The 23,017-nt window shown below is 39.3% G+C and overlaps 1 protein-coding gene across 2 annotated transcripts in view; it reads right to left on the reverse strand.

Annotated features, from left to right (window-relative positions):
- Positions 1-23,017, reverse strand: part of pkhd1l1 (PKHD1 like 1) — a 43,090-nt gene that overhangs the window by 6,236 nt on the left and 13,837 nt on the right. For both annotated transcript variants that reach the window (XM_011481025.3, XM_023959979.1), the window contains 35 exons: positions 22,774-22,906; positions 21,884-22,076; positions 20,269-20,411; positions 19,973-20,077; positions 19,597-19,782; positions 18,497-18,670; positions 18,179-18,384; positions 15,841-16,813; positions 15,451-15,699; positions 13,996-14,145; positions 13,571-13,745; positions 12,087-12,243; positions 11,846-12,002; positions 11,560-11,769; positions 10,948-11,077; positions 10,470-10,711; positions 10,217-10,353; positions 9,092-10,121; positions 8,512-8,703; positions 8,203-8,354; positions 7,948-8,107; positions 6,985-7,147; positions 6,767-6,855; positions 6,245-6,408; positions 5,946-6,075; positions 5,541-5,659; positions 4,948-5,077; positions 4,159-4,332; positions 3,972-4,075; positions 1,495-1,621; positions 1,298-1,419; positions 1,115-1,205; positions 878-1,026; positions 237-359; positions 32-143 (listed from right to left, as the gene is read on the reverse strand). In XM_011481025.3, the coding sequence (XP_011479327.1) occupies positions 32-143; positions 237-359; positions 878-1,026; positions 1,115-1,205; positions 1,298-1,419; positions 1,495-1,621; positions 3,972-4,075; positions 4,159-4,332; positions 4,948-5,077; positions 5,541-5,659; positions 5,946-6,075; positions 6,245-6,408; positions 6,767-6,855; positions 6,985-7,147; positions 7,948-8,107; positions 8,203-8,354; positions 8,512-8,703; positions 9,092-10,121; positions 10,217-10,353; positions 10,470-10,711; positions 10,948-11,077; positions 11,560-11,769; positions 11,846-12,002; positions 12,087-12,243; positions 13,571-13,745; positions 13,996-14,145; positions 15,451-15,699; positions 15,841-16,813; positions 18,179-18,384; positions 18,497-18,670; positions 19,597-19,782; positions 19,973-20,077; positions 20,269-20,411; positions 21,884-22,076; positions 22,774-22,906 (7,051 nt within the window). The remainder of the gene's footprint in view (positions 1-31; positions 144-236; positions 360-877; positions 1,027-1,114; positions 1,206-1,297; positions 1,420-1,494; positions 1,622-3,971; positions 4,076-4,158; positions 4,333-4,947; positions 5,078-5,540; positions 5,660-5,945; positions 6,076-6,244; positions 6,409-6,766; positions 6,856-6,984; positions 7,148-7,947; positions 8,108-8,202; positions 8,355-8,511; positions 8,704-9,091; positions 10,122-10,216; positions 10,354-10,469; positions 10,712-10,947; positions 11,078-11,559; positions 11,770-11,845; positions 12,003-12,086; positions 12,244-13,570; positions 13,746-13,995; positions 14,146-15,450; positions 15,700-15,840; positions 16,814-18,178; positions 18,385-18,496; positions 18,671-19,596; positions 19,783-19,972; positions 20,078-20,268; positions 20,412-21,883; positions 22,077-22,773; positions 22,907-23,017) is intronic.

Raw genomic sequence — 23,017 nt, forward strand, 5'->3', positions numbered from 1 at the left:
GTGAAATGTCTCTGTTCGGTCTGTGCTTTACCCTGGGGAGGTCTGGGGGCTCGATGCAAGGCGCTGATGTCTATGTTGAAGTCACTGGAGCTTAATGTGTCTGAGCAGCGGAAGTTTGGGCTGGTGCTGACAATCAATGCATTCTGGGGGAAAAGAAGCAGGACAAAATTGTGGAAACTCACACATCTTGAAGTTACAACAAAGCAGCTAAAAAGGCTTGTGAGACAAACCCTTACCTGGATCTCCACAGTTTTATTAGCGTAAGCATGAGACAGAGAGGGCGGAGCATAGATGAGGGGCATGATGCCCATCCCATTGTCCACCAGCGTCACATTGGAAACAACAACATCCATTATGGTCTGTTTAGACAGAGAAAATGAAAAGGCAGAAGAATCCTGGTGAATAATCATTTACTGGCTTTTTTTTGTTGTTGCTTATTTCCTTTAATTTTTCTAAACATTTAAAAGTTCTAAGAAGTAAACAGGACTTAAAATGGCTTTTTCATGCGTTACAACTAAGGCTTTTAGCAGTCATGTGATCAGAGTTGCAATGTCCATCAGCCAGGCTACTTGTCATGGTGCAAAGTGGCTTTAAAAATGTAGAATCTATTAAAGTAATTCCAAAAAGTAACAATCTGATTGTCGGTTATCAATGTAATAAACACATTTTTGTGTAAAAATATAATTATATTTGAATTATATTTGCTTTAAAGTGAGGCTTCCCAATCTGTTCCTTTATATTTTATATCGATTCTACTGTAGGGGAGGATAGATTTAATAATATTTAGTGACAAATTCGGACAACACAGAAAGTTGGGCAGTCACGACTAACTTGATTGTGTTTATATGCTCACATAAATGATTTTTATTCATACTACCTGAAAGTAAATGGCAAAATCAAAGCTCTTCCAGATGAAGAAGCCTCTGATGAAGCTGCATCCAGGCAGACCATCTTTGTTCAGGTAGACTCCATACAGACCTCCATGAGCCTCGTTATTGATCCAGGCCTGGTTGACATTCGGATATCCTGCAGCACAAATAAAGCTGTGAGTCACATCCACAGACCTAAAGAACATTTGAACAGTTTTCACTGCTGTTAAAGAAGAGTACAACACCTGGGCATGGTTCCCCGTTGATGCGGTAGGCTACCCTCTCATAACCTGCTACGATGTTGTTCTGCAGCACGACGTTGGTCCCCTCATTAATCTGATTACCCGATGAAAGCAGAAATCACGTCTTGACTCGAATAAACAATATAAGAAGCTGATTTATTCTGTTTTACTTTAAAAACAGCAAACCTCAACGGCTGCATTCCAGTCAAAGTTGAAGGATTCTTCTCTGTCCTGGTAAGAACCTGGCCAAAGGGATGTCATCACCAGGTTCCTCCTCACTGTTATCTTGTTTCCCCAAATCCTGATTCCTAAAAAGAGTTGAAATGATTTTTGTTTTCAGGCGGAACACAGGTGGTTCTTGTTAACACATTTTACCCAATTACCTTCTCCAACAGTGTGGTGAATGATGTTGTCATCGATGTTGAGCCCCTCTGTCCCAAAGACGCCGATGGCTGGAGAGAAACCATCATGGAACGCACAGCCCTGAATGTACGACTTGTTTGCGGGAATCTTAAAAAAACAATAAAAATCAGATATTTTTTGTATCCTAAGAACACTAAAAGCAATACATACCACAGCTATTGTGAGTTTTATATATGATAGGAAGATTTTTTTTAATGTTTTAATTCATAAAGAAAAAAACAAGTTCAAAGTCAAAATTATCTGCAAACCCAACTCAAAGGCAGCGGAAAAGAACTTCAGACCAAGCAAAAAATAAAACCAGCTATACTAAAATAATACACAAATAATTCAAGATGGTTACAATCCAATTTGATTCTGACGATATTTAATTATCACCTGCATCCTTGACCAAAAGTCACATAAAAAAGAATGAACTGTTGCTTTTGAAAAAAAAAGGACCACTAAAACTATCTAATAATTCCCCTTTTAAGTTAATCTTAATTTTTTCGTTTTGGTTATTATTATTTAAACATTTCTTTTTAACATTAGTAGAGCCCTGCTTAATGTTTGATTTTTTGTGATGTTTAGGAGTTTTTCCTTTCCGAGAAGGGCACGGATGCCCAGTTTATAAGTCTATGAAGCCCATTGAGACGACTGTTGTCATATTGGGTTGTATAAATAAAATTGAATTAAATTGAAGTGTTCCTTCTCTCAGTTGTTTCTCATTATTCACTACTTTTTGGATGACAATTAATTACCTCCTCCCGAACCCAGAAAAAACTGAGGTCATTATACTAGGTCCTAAAAACCTCAGAGATGCTCTGTCTGCTCAGATAGTCTCCCTGGATGGTGTAAGTATAACCCCAATTCCACAGTTGGGGCTTTATTTGACCAGGATTTATCATTTAAGGCTCACATATCTCAGGCGTGTAGAACTGCCTTTTTTCACCTGCGGAATATTGCTAAGATCAGAAATATACTTTCTAAGAGTGATGCTGAAAAACTCATCCATGCGTTTGTTACGTCGAGGCTGGATTACTGTAACTCTTTGTTAGCAGCGTGTCCTAAGAGTTCCTTAAGAAGTCTCCAGCTTGTTCAGAACGCAGCAGCTAGATTTTTAGCAGGAACTAGCAGAAGAGATCACATCACTCCTGTGTTAGTTTTACTTCACTGACTCCCAGTTGATTCTAGAATCAAGTTTAAATTCCTCCTGTTAACCTATAAGGTACATGGTATGGCCCCATCCTATATTAAAGACCTCATAGTGCCTCACCACCCAAACAGAACACTTCCCTCCCAAAATGCAGGACTGCTTGTGGTTCCCAGAATTTATAAAAGCATAGTTGCAGGTAGAGCGTTTAGCCACCAACTCCCTGTCTTATGGAATAAACTCCCAGCTCATGTAAGAGAGGCCGACTCAGTTTCTACATTCAAAGCTAGACTGAAAACATTCCTCTTTGGACAGGCTTATTGTCAGACTAGTTAGTATTCAGAGATTATTTAACTTATTGTTAATGTGTTTAAATTAAACTTAATAACAATAAAAATTAGTTTTTAGTAGGCTGCTAGAAGTTGAAGCTTGGGTAGCTAAGGTGCACCGGGGTTCTGTCCTCTTTTCTCATCTACTTCTACCCTCCTTCTCTTCTCTATTCTTGATCATTACTCATCATTTAGCTTTCCATGCCTCTCTTTGGTGCAGTGCGATTCATGTTTTGTCCCTCTTTTCCCATTCCCCTCCGGGTGAGTGGGAGTGGTTCCAGATTGCAGTTGGCTCATCTGTGCTCCTGTACCTGACCGTGTACCTCGTCTCTGGCTGGCCTCTACTACTGCTCCTACACCTGGCTGTGGATCCTATCTGTGGCTCGACTCGCGATCTCCGACTGTCCCCCCCACCAGAAGGCAATTACCAGAACTCATAGAAAGTTAATAGAGAAGTTAATTCTTCCCTATGAGTTCTGGTAATCACCTGAACCTGGAATCACCTTTTTCCTTACCGCGAAGGAGGGTCTAAGGCCAGGGATGTCCAGAGTAGTTTAGTTTGTTTACTTAGTTCAATTTAGTTTTTTCCTATTGAATTCTATGTATTCATGATCCTTTTGATTCTATGTTTTACTTTTTCAATTACCGATATGAAGACCATCGAGACAACTGTTGTTGTGAATTTGGGCTATAAGTAAGTCCTCACAGTTTCATTTTCCTCCACATCAGATCTTGTCTGCCCACTGGTTCTGGTTCCTTTGTATTTTTTTTTTACATTTGCATGGTTTTATTGGAAATCCTAATTACTTTTTTAAGGAGATTTTTGTGTTTTTGGATTAAAATATCATTCCAATCATCTCTTTTGTACACTTTTTATCAGCTGATTGCAAAATGAATCAAACATTATTAAAACATACAAACTACCCTAAATTGACAGGTTTTTAGGAACTTTTCCAATGTATTGATGTGTGGTTTGTACCTCTCCCAGGTTGAGGAAAGCCACAGAATAACGAGGGTCATAGTAGTCAGTCCATCCTTCCTGACCAGTCTGGAAGAACTCCACATTCCTGATCTGAGCCATACCTTCAGGAAGAAAAGTTTAACATATGATGGAGAAATGAGAAGCTTTTTAAAGAAAACCCTTTAAAAAGGAAAAGTTGTCTTACCTTTGTAGTCAATTCCTCCGCTGGAGAAAGTGCCAACCAACAGTCTGGCTCCAAATGACTCTGACTGCATTTGCGGATAATTCTCACCAATAATTCGGATGTTTCTGGTCAGGAGGCCGACATCAGCCGCCATAGTGTAGGACAAAGATGTGCCAGGAACAGAATGAGTCTCACCTGAACACAATACACAGAAAAGAATGAAAAAACTGTTACTGTTTTATGTTAGCACTCTTCAGAACAATACAAGGTCCAGGGACTATTTCAATTTTTTCCTGCAATCATTTGATGTGGACTTTTATTAATTTTTCTAAGAAATTTAATATTTTTAAAGCTTTCTAGAGATTCTTCTCCTGCATTATGAGTGAAGGTACGTTCACAACGCCCTCAGCAAAGCCCGTTCAATTAAAAGTCTATGTAAATGCGAGTTGTTGGCTTCTGCAATCAGAACTCTTGTATTCATGCGTAGCTACACGAGTTTCTACGACAATTTTCGACAAAACGTGTGGCCATTGAGCATGTGTTGAAAGTTAAACTAGGTCAAAATTTGACAAACCAAGGACTCGGATTTGGTCGTGATGTAGGTATGGCATCCCTTTTCATTCAGAGATGTGCCAACTTGTTGAAAATTAATAATGAAGGAGACATTAAACAGAAAAAAAAGAAAAAGAAGAGGAATCTCCTCCCTGCTCTTCAACTGTTAACACCATGGGCTAAAACGCATCAAGAATGATTGTGATGAGTGAGTGATAATGAAAAAACAGACGAGTTTTGTTCATAAAAGTGTTTTACCAATGTGAGTGTGGGCCAAAGGTTGGTTCAGGGTCAGGGTGCGGCCATCGGCTGAAACCGCAGTAAGCTGCCGCTTTTCTGTCTCCGATGTGTTGTAGCTGGTAGTGGAGATGACAATCTCGTCTCCAACCTGAACACAAAAAAAGAGCTTGGCAATTAAAAACACAGTCACTTTAAAACCACAGTGCAGATACAGACGTGTTTGTTTGGAGGGCTCAAGATAATTTCCTCTCTTTCTCTTTTGTTGGAAATAGAATCTTGAGTATAATTGAAATTTGCCTCATTTTTTAGTCTGACTTTTCTGCAGTTGCTCTCTCCTTTTAAAGCAAATATTCTGCAGGGTTCAAAAAGCTGGAATAGTTTTTTATGAAACTGCTAACTATTATTGTGCATGAAGAAAAACATAAAAAACAGCAAAAGTGTCACAACAAGGAAACTATAGAACAGTAAAGATAAACAGTTTTGATTAAATGTTGTCACAAAAGGAATGCTGATGTAAAGATAAATAAAATGAAGGTTAAAGCACTCTGAAACAGCAGTTTATTTCCTCTTTGGGTTAGACAGAAGGTCAGATTGCTCAAGCGATGACAGACCTGCCAATCGACCGACTTCGCCAGAGTCAGAGTGCTGGATCCCGCATCAGCTGTGGCAGCCAGTTTGGTGTGGTAAACATTGTGCGGAAGTCCATACAGTTCCAGAACACCAAAGACACCTGATGGACAACCACGGACAGAGTTGTGAGGCACAAACAACTATATTTTTGATCGTTCACTTTGTACCACCATCAATGCTGTTTCTTAACCCTCAAGGATCAAGAGCGCCTCGACTCAGCCAAGATCTAGACAAACACTAGGACATTTCATGAAAAAAACACCTTTCTGTTCATCAGTATATCATTTGCATGTTGGTTTGTTTTGATACAAGAATTGAGTCAAAGCCTGCTTGAGGACTCAATATTCAGGATCACCTAACAGCACTTGCTGATGCTGCTGTCTTACCCAGGACTTTGGATCCTTGGTTGGGTCCATTTGGCAGCAGCCAGTCAGGAGTGCGGTGGTTCCCCCTCAGTCTGAAGAGGAGTTGACCTCTGAATGGCTGGTCTTGTAGTCCTGCAATCATTTTTCCTCCCTACAACAAAAGAAAATAACCTCCTTAATGTGTTGATATGTGAACTAACATTTTATTTTCCAGTTAACCTCTTCTAGTCTTGTTTATTTGTTCTTTTAACCCAATGATGTGACTGAAATGAGATTATATACATTGAATAAAAAGTCCTATTCTGCATTATTGCGCTAACCTGAATAGAGATGTACACAGCATCGATCACCACTGAACTGTACTCAGTTGTGGACCGAGCCTGTCTGGTGGGAGAGTCACTTGTGCTGTCGGGGATCTCCAGGACCCCGACGATGGTCAGCTTGTTGAGGGTCGGAGTGTTGCTGTCCAAAACAACCCACTTCCCTTCAATTTGAGAGAGATTAAATGCAATTTTTTTAAACCAAAACAATACAAAAACCGCTGAAACAGTCTTGAAAGCCACCCAACATTAGTGAAGTGCCTTTTAAGTAAATCTGAAGTCAATATCTGAAGTCAATATTCTGCAAAATCAGTTTCAGGCAAACAAGACTAAAATTTGAGAAAATATAAACAAGTCACTTCACTGTTATGAACCTTTACACAGAAAAAAACAACACAGTTAAGAGATAGTATTCTAAAATGAGACAACTATCATTGTAATATTGGGCTATATACATAAAATTTAATTAAATTGAATTGCTTAATTAATTTTCATAAAAAATAAACAGAAATTTGGTTTTACCTGAAGGGATCACCACATCAGAGCCGTCTTTTGGCACGGTGAAGTTGTTCTCACGTGAATTTTTCCAGAAAGATTCATCAGACCACCAACTAAAAAGAGTCGAGTTTCACATTAGAGCCAAAACCAAACACCAGTCCCCTCAATGAGGATGTCAGACTGCTACTAATAGATTTACGGTAATAGTTAATTGAATTAAGTTATGGAGAAGTTTAACGCACACAAAGTTACTGGGTCGACCATTGGGTATAGGGGCAAGTGTGGCTGGAGGCGGAGGGATGCATTTGGGATAGAAGCAACGGTAGACTGCGAAGTTTGTCACAACATCGACCATGGAGCGGTCCACGCTGCTGCGCCTCCTGCGCTGCCGTGTATCCCCAGACACTGCAAAAATACAACAATCTGTTCACATCTAATATAAATATAAAGTTACTGTTTGAACACTATTTCTCATAAAATCTGTAATGATTAGGAACCATTTGTATGACTGAACAAAACATATACTAAGACAATTATTCCACTGGCCTTTGTAAAGTCCTAGATAGCTGCTTAACTAAATAAATAAAATACAATTTGCTTCCATCTGTGGTTTCTTTGCATCTCCGTCACCCTAAAATCCAGCTTTCATAAGCCATAGTCCTGTTGCAGCATAAGGGACCAGTTACCGTCCATCTTTGCTCTGTCTCTGTTTGATTTATAGTGTCCCCCTGGCGGGTAAAATGTATTCCTTACATAGTGTATTGCGCAACAATTTGAGCATTCCTCTTTTATGGTCCACGTGTTTCATCTCTGATTTGCCTCCAAGACTTCTTAGTTTATAAAAAAGACGCCTCAGAGACAGAAAGGAAAAACACAATAAAAGGGACTAAAGATCAATTTGTCAAAGTGTTGCCATTAAAACTGTATGATTTCAGTTAAATAAATTAATCTTAAAATCTTAATCTTAAATTTATCTTAAAAAACAATAAAGATATAAATCCTCTCTAAAATAACCAAAAAGATGTGCAGGAAGTTTGTTTCAAAAAAATTTTTTATGTTCTTCTAAAAGAGATCCTTAAAATAAAAAATATTGCAGATTTTTAAAGAAAAGTATATCTTGCAGCACTAATTCTAATCAAAACCACAGATAATTGTCCTGATTTTCTAAAACCATCAATGTTTTCAATGTAAGAAGACATTCAAACCCATGTAGAAGAGGTCGTTGGTTCTGTTATTGAAGAACCAGTCTCCGTTCTTGTTGCTGCCGAATCTCAGCGGCGTTGTCGACCCGTTTCTGTTGTCGATGATACGGAAACTGTCGGGGCTCTGGGTGAAGTTGTGGTTGATGATTACATATTCATCCGACTGCGTTGGGAGACAGAACCACACATGAACTTGGAACTGAACACACTCTTTCCACTTCTTACATGTGATTGTCTCATTTTTTAGGACATGTTTACCTTGAAGCCATAGAACTTGGCATCATAGGTGATGTTGGTGATTTGGTCGGCATTGTGAAAGTACCAGTTGTAGGTCTGTCCAGAAGGCAGTAGGGCCATCCAACCAAGCTTATGAGTCAGTCTCTTCTTCAGGTAAGGGACCACACTACTACCTGTCAAAAGTGATCAGTGCAACACTAAAGTTTGTATATTTAAGGGACAAATATGAGTGCTCATTAAAAAAAAAAGACATATATGGCCATCTATCAGAAGTATATGGCAGCAACGGTTGTGCCTGAGTTTTTTTTTTTCAATGGAGGATTTTAATACCATGACAGTTGGTTAAGATGACATCTTTTGCATGTAGGGAGTCTGGTGTAGGATTGTTGAAAGCCAGACGATGGAAGTTGATGGTGTGATCACACACAGCGGCAGGGAAACCCACGCTCCACTCATTACTCTGGGAACAGTGAGCTGGGTCCAACAAGTTGCTCATAGGCACAACCTTATGGTTGATGTTCCCTGAAAATAGCAGAAAAACCCATTAAATATAGACTGGACTCTTCTAAAACTTTCTTTTCGGCAATATTGTATTGCTTGACATAACCTCAACCAAAAAAACAACAACAATTGTATAAACAAATATAACCCAAAAAAGTCTGTCTAAAAAGGTGGAATTTGGCATTAATGTCCCAACCCCTCTATCAAGACAATCCAGGTCTAGAACTGGGCCATCATAACCACCCTTTTTTTGAAGGTGACCCTTCAGAGGTAGCTCATTTCAATTACTTTCATATGAATATATTTTTTTCTGTGTTCCCCAGAGCTTAAACTCACTTCAAAAATTTTCAATAAAACAGTAAGAAAAAAAACAGACCAATAGTGTCTAATGACTACTTGAAGACCGTACCTGTGAGGGAGCCGTCAGTGTCCACCAGCTGGACTTCGTGCTCCCACCTGAAGCCGGCTTTGTTGGGAGAGTTTGAGTACTGGATGCCACTAAACCTGACAGCCCAGCCGCCACACCGATCCACGCACGTTCCGTCGATTGACGTTACTCCAATTGCTGCACAGCTGTCACGGTCAAAATTGATGAATTTGGTGTTGAGGACGCTCATGCCATCGTCAAAGGGCGTGATGACGCCACGGCGTGTGCAGTAATCGCTTCCCAGACCGAGCTCATCCACGTGGGCCACGATGGTGGAATTTAACACTGTGGCCCCTCCGTCTTCTCCAAAGCTACTCACAGCCCACTGCATTATGCGTTTAGCTTCAATGCCAGCTTTCTCGTTGTTGACCATGACAAAGTTAGTGAACTGTACGGCGCCAACATTAACCCACTCAGCACCTTTCTCGCAGTTCCAGGTGGTGAGAGATCGAAAGACAGCAGGCTGAGGGCTTTTGGAATTGCAGTTTCCATTTTTCATCGGAAAAAACTCCTGGAAGATCCAAAGTCCAAACCAGCCCTGAGAGTGGACGGTGTTGTTGAAAAACTCACCGAGGGGAACTCTTTTCTGGCAGATGTTTGGATCGTATGACGGCCCGTCTGGGTGATCGTGCATGCGGTACCAGAACCCAAAGTGGGTGCCGCCTGCTGCAGCATTGTGGCGGATGATGTTGTTCGGATTGGTGACCCAGTACGCAGCAGGAGTGACGTCATCATTCAGGAGACTGGTACTTTGTTTGACAAACACAGCGAGGTTGTACTGCAGGATGTTCTCTGTCTCAATCCCATCTTCAATGAAGAAAGCTCCACCCATTATGTTGTATATGACATTGTGCTCCACCAGCAGTCGATGGGTGTTGTGGATGGTCACGGCCCTGTTGAAGGTCTGATGGATGGCGCATCCTCTCACATATGACTTGTAGTTAATGTTTCCCATCAGATGCCAGTGAATGGGATAGCGTCCAAGCCTGAATGCCTGTCCTGCGTGGAATAGCTATGACACAAGTGTAGAAATAAATATATTTAATCAACATTTGTGTAAATTCTTAGATGTTCCAACATTTATTTAGAAAGTTTTATGGATCTAACCTCAACATATTCTAGTCGGCCGATTGCCAGGTTTTCACCTGGTCTGGGAGCATGGAACATGATGCAGCCTCCAAACTGATCGCTGCCAACCTCTTCCCCAAAGCGTCCTTGGAAACAAGTCTGGGTGGCAAATTCTCCTGCAGCATTTCAAAAAGGTTCAAAAAAGGTCTGTGCTTGCAGTGTTAAAATAGCATCAAAACAAGCCCTTTTAATTTTTCAGTTTTTTCATATCAGAAATAATACAGGAGCTCACCTGTGTTGAAGCCGTCAGGACAGGCTTCTATGTTGTCATTCCACTCTTGTTGTTGGGAGCCTCGCACTAAGATGTTCCTCGTGAGAAGACCCACCTCTGCTCTGCCCTCAAACACTGTGCCATCGGGCAGCGTGACAGACACCCCCAGGTGAGTGTATGTGAGGGGTTCAGTCAAAGTGAGGGTCTTTCCGTTAGCGGAGACGGAGGCAATCTTCCTCACCTCGTTTTCTCTTTGGCTGTGCCTAGATATGTGAGGAAATCAATTTACTAAAGTAAAAACAGTTTAGTCTTGAAAATATTTTAAAGTTAAATAAAGAGCGTCAAGTTGTACTAGGTTCTTACATTGGGAAGGGTTGCACATCACAAAATGTTATAAAAAACCCATAAATAAACATGTACCATATATAAACTCTATACTGTATAACTTTCAAATGCACAACTTCACTCACACGCTCATAAATCTGTAAGATCTTTGTACCTGTGGCCAGTTGAGGCGATGACGATTTCATCTCCAGGTTTCCACGTGACCGCCTTCATCAGCGTCAAAGTGAGTGAACCATTTGTTGCTGTCTCTGCCAAGTGGGTCCATGGTACAGGAACAGGAATGCCTGCAGTAAACAGTTGCCAGAAATAATAATAATAATAATAATAATGTAAATGCTTACAAGTAGAATGATTCTACTCTAGAAAGTAAAAATAGAGCCATGGAAAAAATAAAAACATAAAAATGCAAAATATGTATTAGTCTCTATGCAAAGCTTTTACTGAAATACTTGCTAAAATCTGATTGTTCAGTTCTGAGAGCCAAAACATTCTCAAAATTACTAGAAAAGTATTCTTAAAACAAGAAACTTTGCAAAGAGATTTTTTTTGTTAGTTACAGACTTTCTTTCTCTTTTTATCCTATTTTTATAGATGTTGCTTTTGGAGTTTGTTGCCTAATTCCAATGTTTAATGCTCAGCATTTAAAAATCATAACAAAATTATAACTATAAAAAATATATTTTTTAAAGTTCTCTCCTTTTGCAAACTCCAAACAACAGAAAAAAAGTAAAACAACACAGACTGTTGTCAGATTTTGTGACCGTACCATGAAGGTCCAGCACGCCTTCTCTAACCGCCAGCGTCTTGGCTCCGTAAACTGGAAGCTCAGGTGAGCGCAGATGCCCATGAAGTGTGATGATGGCCTTATGCTGAAATGGCGCCCCCTCCTGGCCAATTTGGAGCCTCCCGCCATCAGTGATCAGTATGTTTTCTGCCTGCAGCTCAATGTCTGCTTCATCAAACACCAGGGTCCCGCCTGAGCACAAAATACAGCAGCTGACAACATCTGCAGCAGTACAGGAAAGAAATAAACGTCTGCATCATGTGTTCACCTTGAATCAGAAGCATCTTGAGCACAGGTGTGCTGGTGTCCAACAAGATAGTCTGGCCTTTTGTGATGACGGCAAACGAGCCCTTTTCAGGTGGAGATAACCCTCCCCAAGTGAACTTGGATGACCAAACATCGATGTAGAAGAAATCTGCAGTATCCTAAAGAATACAAATAAAAACATGTTAACAAATAAAATACAGCAAAATACCTTGTTGCACCACAGAGCATCTTTTTTATCTTACCATCATGGCAATGCCCTGGTTTCCAACACTGACTTGAACTTTGGCGAGCTGAGACTGACCCTGGGCGTTTGTCACACAGATGATGTGTGTGCTGTTGGCAGACGCGACATCACACACTGACCCGGCAATCGTCACCGCAATGTCATTAACGTTGGAGCTGTAGTTTGAAAAATTAATGGGAAAGGAAGAGTTAAGCAAAATTACAAACTTAAATGAACAGATTATTCTGAAACTCTGAAAAGGATCAAACTGTGTAATGAGATACACGGTGTAAAGCTGGAGCAAGGTCATTGTTGAGTACAATTACCTGCTCCTCAGAAACAACTTGGTTCAAACTCTGAACTATAATCTAACTATAATCTAAATCATAAACTTTATTCACTTTGAAAGATTGAACCAGATGCACTAAAGTTTAAGACGACTTAATAAAACAACAATCTTTAACTTTTAAATGAAGCAAAACTGACAGAAATCATTGTAAAAACAGTTTTGCAGCATTCAAGAGCCCTTCAAATTCTATGTACTAATTATTTTAGGATGCAAATTTAGGACCACATTGGACAGGTGGGGGCGCCACATTATTAAGTAAAATTTTACAAAAAGGTTTTACAATTTCATTACAAAAATACTAAGCCGATGCAGTTGCCGGAACTGATACAACATTTTGTGGAAACAAATTTTACTAAGACTGCTACATTAATCGAAGATCTGAACCTGAACAGCGCAGTTTAAAACATTTTTGTTTCCACTTTATGAACGAATGAAATGATGAGGGAATATGAATGGAGAAATACATTCCTCATCTCACTGAGGCAGCTGTCACTCAGCTGATTCTTTGATATTGCCATGTGTGAGTCAATAAACGCACTATTAGCCTTTGGTCTGAGTGAATTGCTGACAGGGAAAAGCAACAAAATGACTAATAAATTTACAAGATCTAAATTCGAGGACTGCAAAGGGAAACATTGCATTTTGTAGAGATGCTATTCAGTGAACGTAAGCTTTGCTGTCATCTTTTTAGAGAATATCTTAGTTCATTGATGTCTGCATGTATTACAGTCTTAAAAACACGGGTTGATTCTTTAACCCAATTTTTGGGTTAATCATGTTGGGATATACTTCTGGGTTACTTTTTGGAGGCAATATTATTTTTTGGGGGTAATAATGGCTTCATTTTAACCTAATTTATGTTTTTCCTGAGATTCTTCAGCTAAAATAACTCAGAAAAAACAACCCAACTTGGGTTATTTTTAACTATGGAGTATTTTTAGTGTGTTGAAATTGAATATGCACACAATATAGATTTTTTGTGACATGACATTCATACTTGAAAGTTTGAAGTGTAAAACTGAGATTGTATTTTAAAGAGAAGTAAGTATTTTAAAGGAAGAAATTGTCCATGAAAGAAAAGTATTATGTTGTGCATAGTAAGAGAAGAGTTTGTTTTATGTTTCAGGTCACGTGTCTGCAGCAGAGTTCCCCACCTGAATCCAGAGCCAGAGATGGTAAGCCGGGTGCCTCCCGCAGTACCTCCTCTGCGTGGAGACACCTCGGAAATCACTGGAGTCAGCTCAGATTTGTAGGTGAAGCCATTGGACATGTTGACAGCGTTTTGTGGATTGACGACGGTCACATTACAGCTCACCTGCTGCTGAGTACCTGAGAGAAGACACACACATTCATGAGCACACTAATGGGGATTGACAAAGCCAACAGAATTTAGTATAGTTGTCTCATCCTACATTTCTATGCAAAACCAATGTACAATCTGAATCCTGCAACTATACAGAATAATCCACTCATTTGAAACCAGGTCAGTGCTGTTTTGATCACGAGACTGTCAGATGTGACACTTCTCAGCTGACGTACACTAAGATTTCATCTGGATAATGACTTTGACTGAACTTACTGTTGTTAAGCGGAGAACGGCAGCGCAGAAGTGTGGAAGTGGAGTTTTCTCTGTCCACCTTACAGGTCTGTCCACAGATCAGCACCATAGAGTTCTGTGAATCGAACCCAGAGCCCTGAATAGACAGCAGAGCTCCACCACCAAAGCCGCCTAAAAGTACAGTTCACAGAGAGACACCTTACTGAAAAACAACGCACAACGTATAACTGCTGTCTTACATCCGAAAGGAAAAAACAAACAACAACACGGAAATGAAAAAGAATTATTAAAGTGGTGTCAATTAACACATCAATTTACACATGTATCATTTCTAATTTTCGTTATTTTAAGTTGCTATGTACCTTCTTTAAAAGGTTGTGAGAAGAGAAAATGACAAATAAAGAACATTTCCACACACTGTTAAGGTAATTTTCAATGCGTAACCAGTTTCTTACTTCTAAAGTTGTGCTTTGCATTTTATCTGAATACATGTTTTAAATTCAGATCATATTTAAAAACTCAACTATTTGTAAAAACAACGAAGTATGTTTCATTGGGACCAGAGATAAAAAAAAAGTACAAACATGATCATAAAGGTAAAACTTTGAGGGTTTTTCAGTACTATTTTTGCCAAAAGAAAAAAAATAATTAACTATAACATTAGAACTAACAAAGAATCTTTTTTTTTAAATTAGAAAATACAAACAATTTAAGACATTTTGACAGTGAATGAATACATTTTTTATTTTTTATTTTATTTATTTAATAAAAAGGTTCTGTTGAACTTTTTGGATTCACAAAGGTGCTCAACACGTGTTGTTTGACTGCGATAGATGGTGAAGCTGTTTCTTGTTCCTGTAGGATATTTTTATAAGGCAGCAGTGGATGCAATTTATTCTTTTTAAAAAAGACTGCTGCTGAGGCTTTGTTTATGTGCTTTACCTTACTAAAGAATCTTTATAAAATAAACTTGAAATGAAGCTGAATTTGCCACTAAAAATGCCTCTTAAATCAATATGTTTCTACTCCTCGGAGTCCAACCAGGAACACGAAAATCTGACATTTACAGGTCATGTAATAAACTGTGTATGGATGTACATTGTGGAGAATAAGTGTGGTCCTAAAAAAAATTGTCCCAAAAAATAATGGCAAAAAAACAATAAAAAACATAATATGCATCAATGACCTACAACAATGTTTTAAAGGTAAAAAAATTTTTCTATTAACATTTTCTTTATGTCGACCGTGGAGGGTTAAGACAATGATGACTTGTACTGTTAAAAGCACGGAAATAATTTTTTCTGTAATTTTATAAAGCTGTATTTTGAAGGAAAAACACATTTTCAGGCATCAACAAAGAGAATCTATAAAACTTTCCCTTTTCACAAATGTCATTCATCCAAGTAGAGAACCAGTACTTTCTGGATGAATATGTAAAGTTTCCAGGGGTTATCAGGAAAACAGATCTGTTCTTACCTTCGTTTGGCTGCACTCCGCTCAGAGTCAGTTCGTACGTGAACCTGATGACTGACTGAGCATATCCTTTGACCAGGTGTTGTAACTTGACTGGGTATGCCCCTCCTGGATTGCTACCTGCCGTACACTGGACCTCAGTGTCAGAGACGGCAGACACATTGCAGGGAATCTGGTTTATGGTAACAGCAATGAGCTGAGGGTCAGCGCCAAAAGCAGAACCAGTGAGCGTGATGACAGACCCGCTCGGTCCTGTGGGAAACAGCAAAAAGGAAGTATTTGGATGTAAGTACGCAGTGTTGGATAGTTTGTCTTAATAACATTAAGACACGTCTTCCTGCTTATCAAAAAGAGAAAAATGTTTCTGAGCTTTTCACATTCAAAAATTATTACCTGAGATGGGGCTGACTGAACTGATGACAGGAGTGTAAGCTGAGGAGTAGTTAAAGCTAAGTGGTGGGTAGTTCACAGCGAAGACTCGGATGCTGACGGTCGCCAGTCCTGCACTGTGCGGAGGAGTCAGGCAGCAAAGGAGACCAGGTCTCACCTTCTGAATTTTGCAGGATGCACCACCAACCATCACGGTCGTGTTCCCCTCTGAAAATCCGTTCCCTGTGATTACGAGTGGGGTTCCTCCCTCAACGCTGCCCACGTTGGGGTACAGGTCAGCCTGGGCGCGGCTGTTCAGCGTCACCTGTCCTGAAGCGAGGCCTCTGCTCCTCACGATGACTGTGATTGGATGGTCGCCTGCAGCCAGCGCACTGACTCTCACTGTGATGTTTGCATCAGTCACAGCTGTGACCTCTAACTCGGTGCCGCTGGCAAAAGCAGCCACATCATCCACACGGCTGCCGAACCCAGAGCCATAGATAACTACATCAGTCACGTTATTGATGCTGTCTGGGGTGATGCTGCTAACTGTGGGGGTGACAGAGGGGGAGTACAGAAAGGAGCAGTTGGAGTTACAGGAGCTTTGAATGCGGCCCATGTGGAAGATGACATCCCCTCTGTGAGATGTTGAAGGGGCTGTGTCGCAGACAATGTGAGTGTAGTTGAGTGTCAGCACTTTGCAGGGCTGGCCAGCTACAGTTACTTCTCCCTCTGAGAATCCAGACCCCTGGATAAGGAGCCTGGTGTGGCCTGTGGGGCTGCCAATGGGAGGTGAGACGGAGTCAACAACTGGCAGGACCACGAAGCGACGCTCAAACTCCTCTGAAATAGCAACAATGGCGCTGCCCAGGTTGTTCACCCTGACATCCACAGACAGAGCAATACCAACCGGGAGCATGGTGTCAGAGCTAAGGAGGCAGCTGATCTCAGAAAGAGAGCTGTTGACCACCTGACAGGGCTCATCACCCACTGTCACCTGCAAGACATGGAACAGACAGACACAAGTCACAATAAACTAAAAGAACCAAAACACTGGAGTTGGGAAAGAAACGTTGTCAGAAAAATTTGAGTTTTATTGGCGAATGCTACATAATTTATGGCAACATTTTTTTGAATGTTTGATGATGCTTTTGCTGTGTATTTTTACTTATTTATTTTTGTTAACATTTAATTTACTGTGTCATAGGAAAAAGAAAAAGAAAGCAGTTTTTACAGATTTTCCTCTGTCTTATCGATAATGTTGTTCTGAAGGTCATTTTATCCACTGTGAATGCCACTTTTTTTGCTGTTTGTATTTCTGAATGTCTTTTTTGCTGCTGAAGATAAGAGCATTTCCCCATTGTGGGATGAATAAAGGTTTATCTAATCTAATCTTTTTTATATCATAGTAGATATTTGTAAATCAAGAATTTCAAATTAATGTTACAACATAACATCCCTCATGTTTCTGTAAAATTGTTGGAAAACATTCCAGTTTCTAATTCAAAGATACTTGTTTTTAATATTTTTCTTTACTATTTAGCTTTCAGAAATTTCAGCTAAATTATATGAAAAAGATTCATATTATCATTCATATTAAAATGGGTGCACACATATGATAACAGGAAAATATTTTTAAGGTATGGGCTTAATTTAAACGATACAAAAATGAAAGAAGAACATTTTTATTTTTTTAAGAGGTAATTACCCTCAAATCTAACTTTTTCTCCCTTTTAATTGATGGCCACTTAGGTTTTGATGCAATCATAGAGATGCCCTCTGAGGCTAACGTTGAGTTCTCAGCAGCATCATGTGTCTCAACAGATTTTAAAATCTCCCTGTTTAAGCCACTCTCACCCTTTACAAAGAGCTTTGTTGTTAAGGTGGCAAACTGAAATTTTTAGCACACCAAAGTTTAATTTTTAACATAACTTTTTCTTTTTTACAGTCTAAAATCTCAGTCTTCCTCCAGCCCCTGCCTTCTGTTAGAATTCAGCTGAATTTCTTCATTTTTGTCATTAAAATATAATTTGAGTGACGGTTAAATAGTTTTTTAGCGCCTAAATTAAGCTATGAGTCTTATTTAATAGTATGGCCTGTTTATTAATAATAGTTTTAAGATTTATAGTTTTTGTTTTAAATTATAATGTTTAATAACGGTGTGGATCTTAAATAGATTTCATGTTTATTTTTTTATGATCAAATTTCATTGTTATTTCTCTGCTCAGTATTGTGACAGTTTCATCTTCTGATGTTATGAACTTTACCGTTACACTATATACGTTATTGAAAAAATATGTTTTTTTTTATTTTAACAGCTTCAACAACTTTCTTAAATCCATGTTTCCAGAACTCTTCTGACCTCGACAGCGCAGGCGGTGTCACTAAAGCCTTGTCCCTGAATGAGAATTTCCTGATGGTATGAGCCCTGATTGGGGGAGATGGAGTGGATAATGGGGGTGTAGCAAGCGGAGGTGGTGAAGGACAGCTCATCTGAGGTTTGGTTGGCCTGTTGGCACTGTGGGGAAGCAACGCACAGCTGTGCTGCTCTGGAAACCCGACGTGACCCTGCAAACAAGATTATTTGCCCAAATGCATTCAATTAATCAACCACAGAATTCCACTGACTGACAAATATTTGACATATTCTTGACAAATCTTCAAATCCTTGATGAGGTACCTCCTGCTACGTAGGTGGCTTCAATGCCTCCTACGCTCACGGATACAAAGCTGCTTTTCTCCTCTCTGCTCCTGACTTTCACGACACCCTGCAGAAGACGGGTGTTGTAATCATCTACGTAGCCACTGCTGTAGTAGTACACACCAGGGACTGTGAAACGGTAGCCAAAAGACCCTAAAAGAAGTAGGACGAACACAAAAAAATAAAGAATGTTTTAAAATGGTGGAGTGTAGAGTCATACTGCAAGATACTCATAAATTGGAAATCTTCATCCTAAAAGCACAAAGAATCTTTGGCTTTTTTGCCACATTTAAATAATTTATGACTGACTCACTATAATTGGGTTTGTTGCTACCTAAAAGCCTTTTTAAAATTTTTGGTTTGTTTGTAGCAGCTAAGGTTAAAAGCAATAATTAATTTCAGTGTTTTCTTTTTTGTTAGTTTATTAACCGGGTTTCATTTAAAGAGAGTGGGTTGTCATGGTATTATCCAGTTCTAGAGACAGTACTGGTGACTGACATTAAAGTCTCAATATTTAATCACGAATTGTAATCAAAATGAACTACAACCAGGTACATACGCTCAAATAATACAAAACATTTGCTTAGAAGTATCAAAAAATAATTTGTAATTGGACTGTGTAAGATTCAATTTTAAGTACGTCTATTTAACGTTTAGCTTTAGTAGCATATTTTCTCTTTTTGAATGCTTGCGTGGAACTCCTTGTTTCTAGATTTTGATATCATTATAAGATTTCATGTAAAGTGAAAGTGACTTGCTACATGGACAGATAATTTTACTACTATCTATTGATTTTATTCTTATGATTACTGTTCTATTCCTAGTTTTAGCTGACCTCTTTTTCAGTGTACATTTCAAGAAATGGTTATTGTGCCTGAAACTCTGCTTTCTTATTTTTTACAGTTTTTAGATTTTGACTTTCGATACTTTAGCTCCAAATGACAAAAGGGGTGTGTAAATACAAACTGCAGGAGTCCTGTTAAAAGAATGCAAGTGGTACAAATCAGATTATGAAAGTACCACATTTAAGTCGAAATGATTTTTTTTGCTGAAAAGTGTTTTTTATTTTGATTTCCCACCTTTGGCAGTCTTGGTCCCTCCACTGTTGAGAGGTCCCTCTGTGTAAGTGGAGCCACTGGGGCTCGAAACGCTGAAGACTCTGTAGCCGACACTCTGGAAGGCAGGCGCCTCCCACTGCCACCTTACTGTGTCTCCCACAAACACTGTGAGCGAGCCGGGACTCCATGCATAACCCTGTCCGTAGACTGGAAAAAGAAAAAATAACTTTTTACCTTTTAAAAGGTATTAAGGTCAAACTTGTTTTAAAGTGTGTTTTTTATATTCTTCTTTTGTGGAGTTACATTTCAGCCTTCCAGAAATTCTGCAAAAAAATAACTGTATTTTGTTAAATATGATACTTGAACTCTCCACAATAGACTGAAACCAAAAACCTACTGAGGTGAGATCCCTGGTTTGTGACAATGTGGGTCCTCTGCTCTGACTTTAACACACACTGTAGCTCGTTCTTTGAGGCGGCCACCACTTCACAATCAGCAGCTCCTTTCACCAGACAGGAAAAAAAAAACAGTTTCAGAAAATCGGAGCTTACATGTAGGAGGTAATTATGTTTATGAAAAGAAATCTGAGAGCTGAGAGACAGGATGCACAGTGAATAACATCCTCCAGTGGTTGCAGATGACAGAAAATGATTGGCTGGAATAAAGCAGTGCTGCAGCCACAGGGTTACTTACCGATGGACACTTTGTTGTCTGTTAGGTTGTTGCTGAAACCAGCGCCGGAAACAGTCAGCTTGGTGCCTCCCAATAAAGAGCCAGCCAGCGGGAAGATGTTATGCACTTCAAGGATGTATTCAATGGTAGCATTCAGTCCATTGCTATGCAAAACAAAAACAGGGCTCACTAAAAATATAACAACAAAACAGGAAGTTGTTGAAAGGTTTTTGTGCCTCTACTTTTTTGACCACTTCTTTCAAACCTAACAATTTTTTAGGGGCATTTTTTTTGTTTTAGTTGGCTGCTTCATTCAATCCTTTTTGAAAAAGCTGCAAATGTTGATGATAGAACTGTTTAAAACCTTCATAAGCCCCAAATAATCATCATATAAATTAAAAAAGAGGGCAAAAGGCAAAAGAGGGAACCGAAAAAAAACTGCAGTAAAATAAGAAACAGAGCAATGCTCAAAACTTCAAATATTACATAATAAAAACTGCCACGTACCATTAAATTCTGATTAGAAAAAAGTTTTTCATCTGCAAAAAGTTTTCCATTGAACATTAAATTGCAGTAAAGGCTGTTTTTGTTTAAATATGAGGATGGAGGAGATGCAGTTATTTATTTGGACCTAAAGCTATAACCAGCAGGGCTGAGATCAGCCAAACCTACTAAAAAATTATTTGTTTGTTTGAACAAGATTCAAGTTTTAAAGTGTTTACTGTCATATTCAACAGGGAAGCAGAGTTCCCAGTGCAATGAAATTCTTGCCTTGTTGACCACAAAAACTAACTAAGGAAAAATAACACAAAACAGGATATAAAAAACAGAGAATGCTTAAGTTAACATGGAAACTAGAATAAAAGCAGAAATGCAATACGTCAACTGGTATTTTAAAGTATCTTATCAGAATCAGAATCCTTTTATTGTCATACGCACAGCTTTTACACTGACATACGATATTATATATGTGATATGTACATTGTGTGCATTTTTTGCACAAAAGGACAAAAGGATTAACGCACAAAGAAGGTGGAAGTTCCACCAACTAACATTATGCACCATTTCCGTTGAGTCAGAATTCTTCTGTTTCCAGTTAAACAGAAACATTTCAGAAGCCTTGCGTGCTTCGAGCATGCACGACTCCAGAAACCCTAGAGGGGAATACACTGATTGACAAGGTGCTGGCATTACACCTCTAGAGATAATTACAGAGTGTGAAAGGAGAGTAGGAACTAGAGTAATAAGTATGTATGTTCAAACAAAAGCATACAAACTGCTTTGTTGTCTGTAGTTAATGCATTAGCTGCAGAAATATTGTCTGCTTCTCTTGCATATAACATGTTTTGGCCACAAGGGGTTTAGGGGTTACCCTCCAATTTTAGTTCTACTCAGTCAGAATTAAAGGATCATGCAGGAATAATCCCCCCTGAAGGGTGTTTTGTGAACAGACATGAATGGAGTGGAAGAGCATAAAAGGGCGTGTTGCTTTTTTTGTTTTAAGACAGATGTGGACAGGCTGTATGCAAAGGTTCATGTGACCCTGGCAGATGAAACTACAGAAAGGTAATTTTGAAAGAATAAAGCAGAGAACCATCAGTTCATGGATTTGAGCTGTCTACAACAAAAGCTATACCTTGTTTTGGGGAAGCCTCTGTTCCCAACCTGCACACCCACTTTGTACATGCCGGGTGGCAGCACAGGGAGGAGGCAAGTGATATTTGTTGGCGTCCACTGCACTGCCACACATTCCTTTGTGCCAACAAACACAGCGCTGTCATTGTCTTGGCCTCCAAGATCTGAGCCCATGATGGTGAGAAAACGGTGTCCTACACAAAAAAAGTGCAACCCAGTTACACAAATGCATCTTTAAAAGTAAAAAAAATCGAAGTGGTTAAAGTGCAAAGAGAACTATTTGTCACATTGTGAGGATGTCTGTCTGTCTGCCTGTCTGTCTGTCTATTATTGTAGAAGATGACAAGATTGGTTGAGAAGTTTCCACATCATTATAAGGCAAAAATGGAGGAACCTGAGAGTCTACATTACTTTGACAACAAAACCTGAAAGCATTTAAAGTGAAAACAAAAAATTTGCGCACAATAGCGTCACATTCCAAGCCTATACAGCCATGATCGTTCAGGGAGAGGAGATGCATCACACTCGTCTCAGACAGGCATCCTAGCTGAAATCTTATCAAAAAATATCATTCTGTTTTTCTGACAGAACTAAGCCTATAATTAGAAAAAGTGTTTTATTTTTGTTTTCCATGTCAAAGGGGAATTTTTTGGAGACAAAGAATAATCTCTCTTCTTTTGTCTTGCGCAAATGCTTAGCAAACATGCATTATCTCTGCAGAGAACATTGTGTACAGAACGCGTTACCTTTGATGGGCAAAGCCCTTATTCTGGATCCGACTTAAATGAAACAAAGAACGTGATCCGAAGCCTCTGGCAGAGCATTTCAAAAGGACTCAGAGGACCAGACATGGGTCAATGGAAGAATTGTACACAGTGAATCTCAGCTCACCTATCACAGTGGTGGCCTTAGGACTCAAGCTTGACATCTGAGGAGTCAGATTTTCGTCGAAGGTAAAGTTGCTCTCTGCAGTTTTGCTCATGTTTCCCACAGTTACCGTGACAACATGGGGTCCAGCATTTCCCTAAAAAGTATGAACAGGTATGGCTCTGAATTTTGTCTCTATTCAGAATTCAGTCATGTTTGCACCCAACACAGTCTGTCTTACTTTAAGTCATTAGACATTGAAACAACA

Source organism: Oryzias latipes, chromosome 11 (genome assembly GCF_002234675.1).
Source record: "Oryzias latipes chromosome 11, ASM223467v1".
Classification (NCBI taxonomy): domain Eukaryota; kingdom Metazoa; phylum Chordata; class Actinopteri; order Beloniformes; family Adrianichthyidae; genus Oryzias; species Oryzias latipes.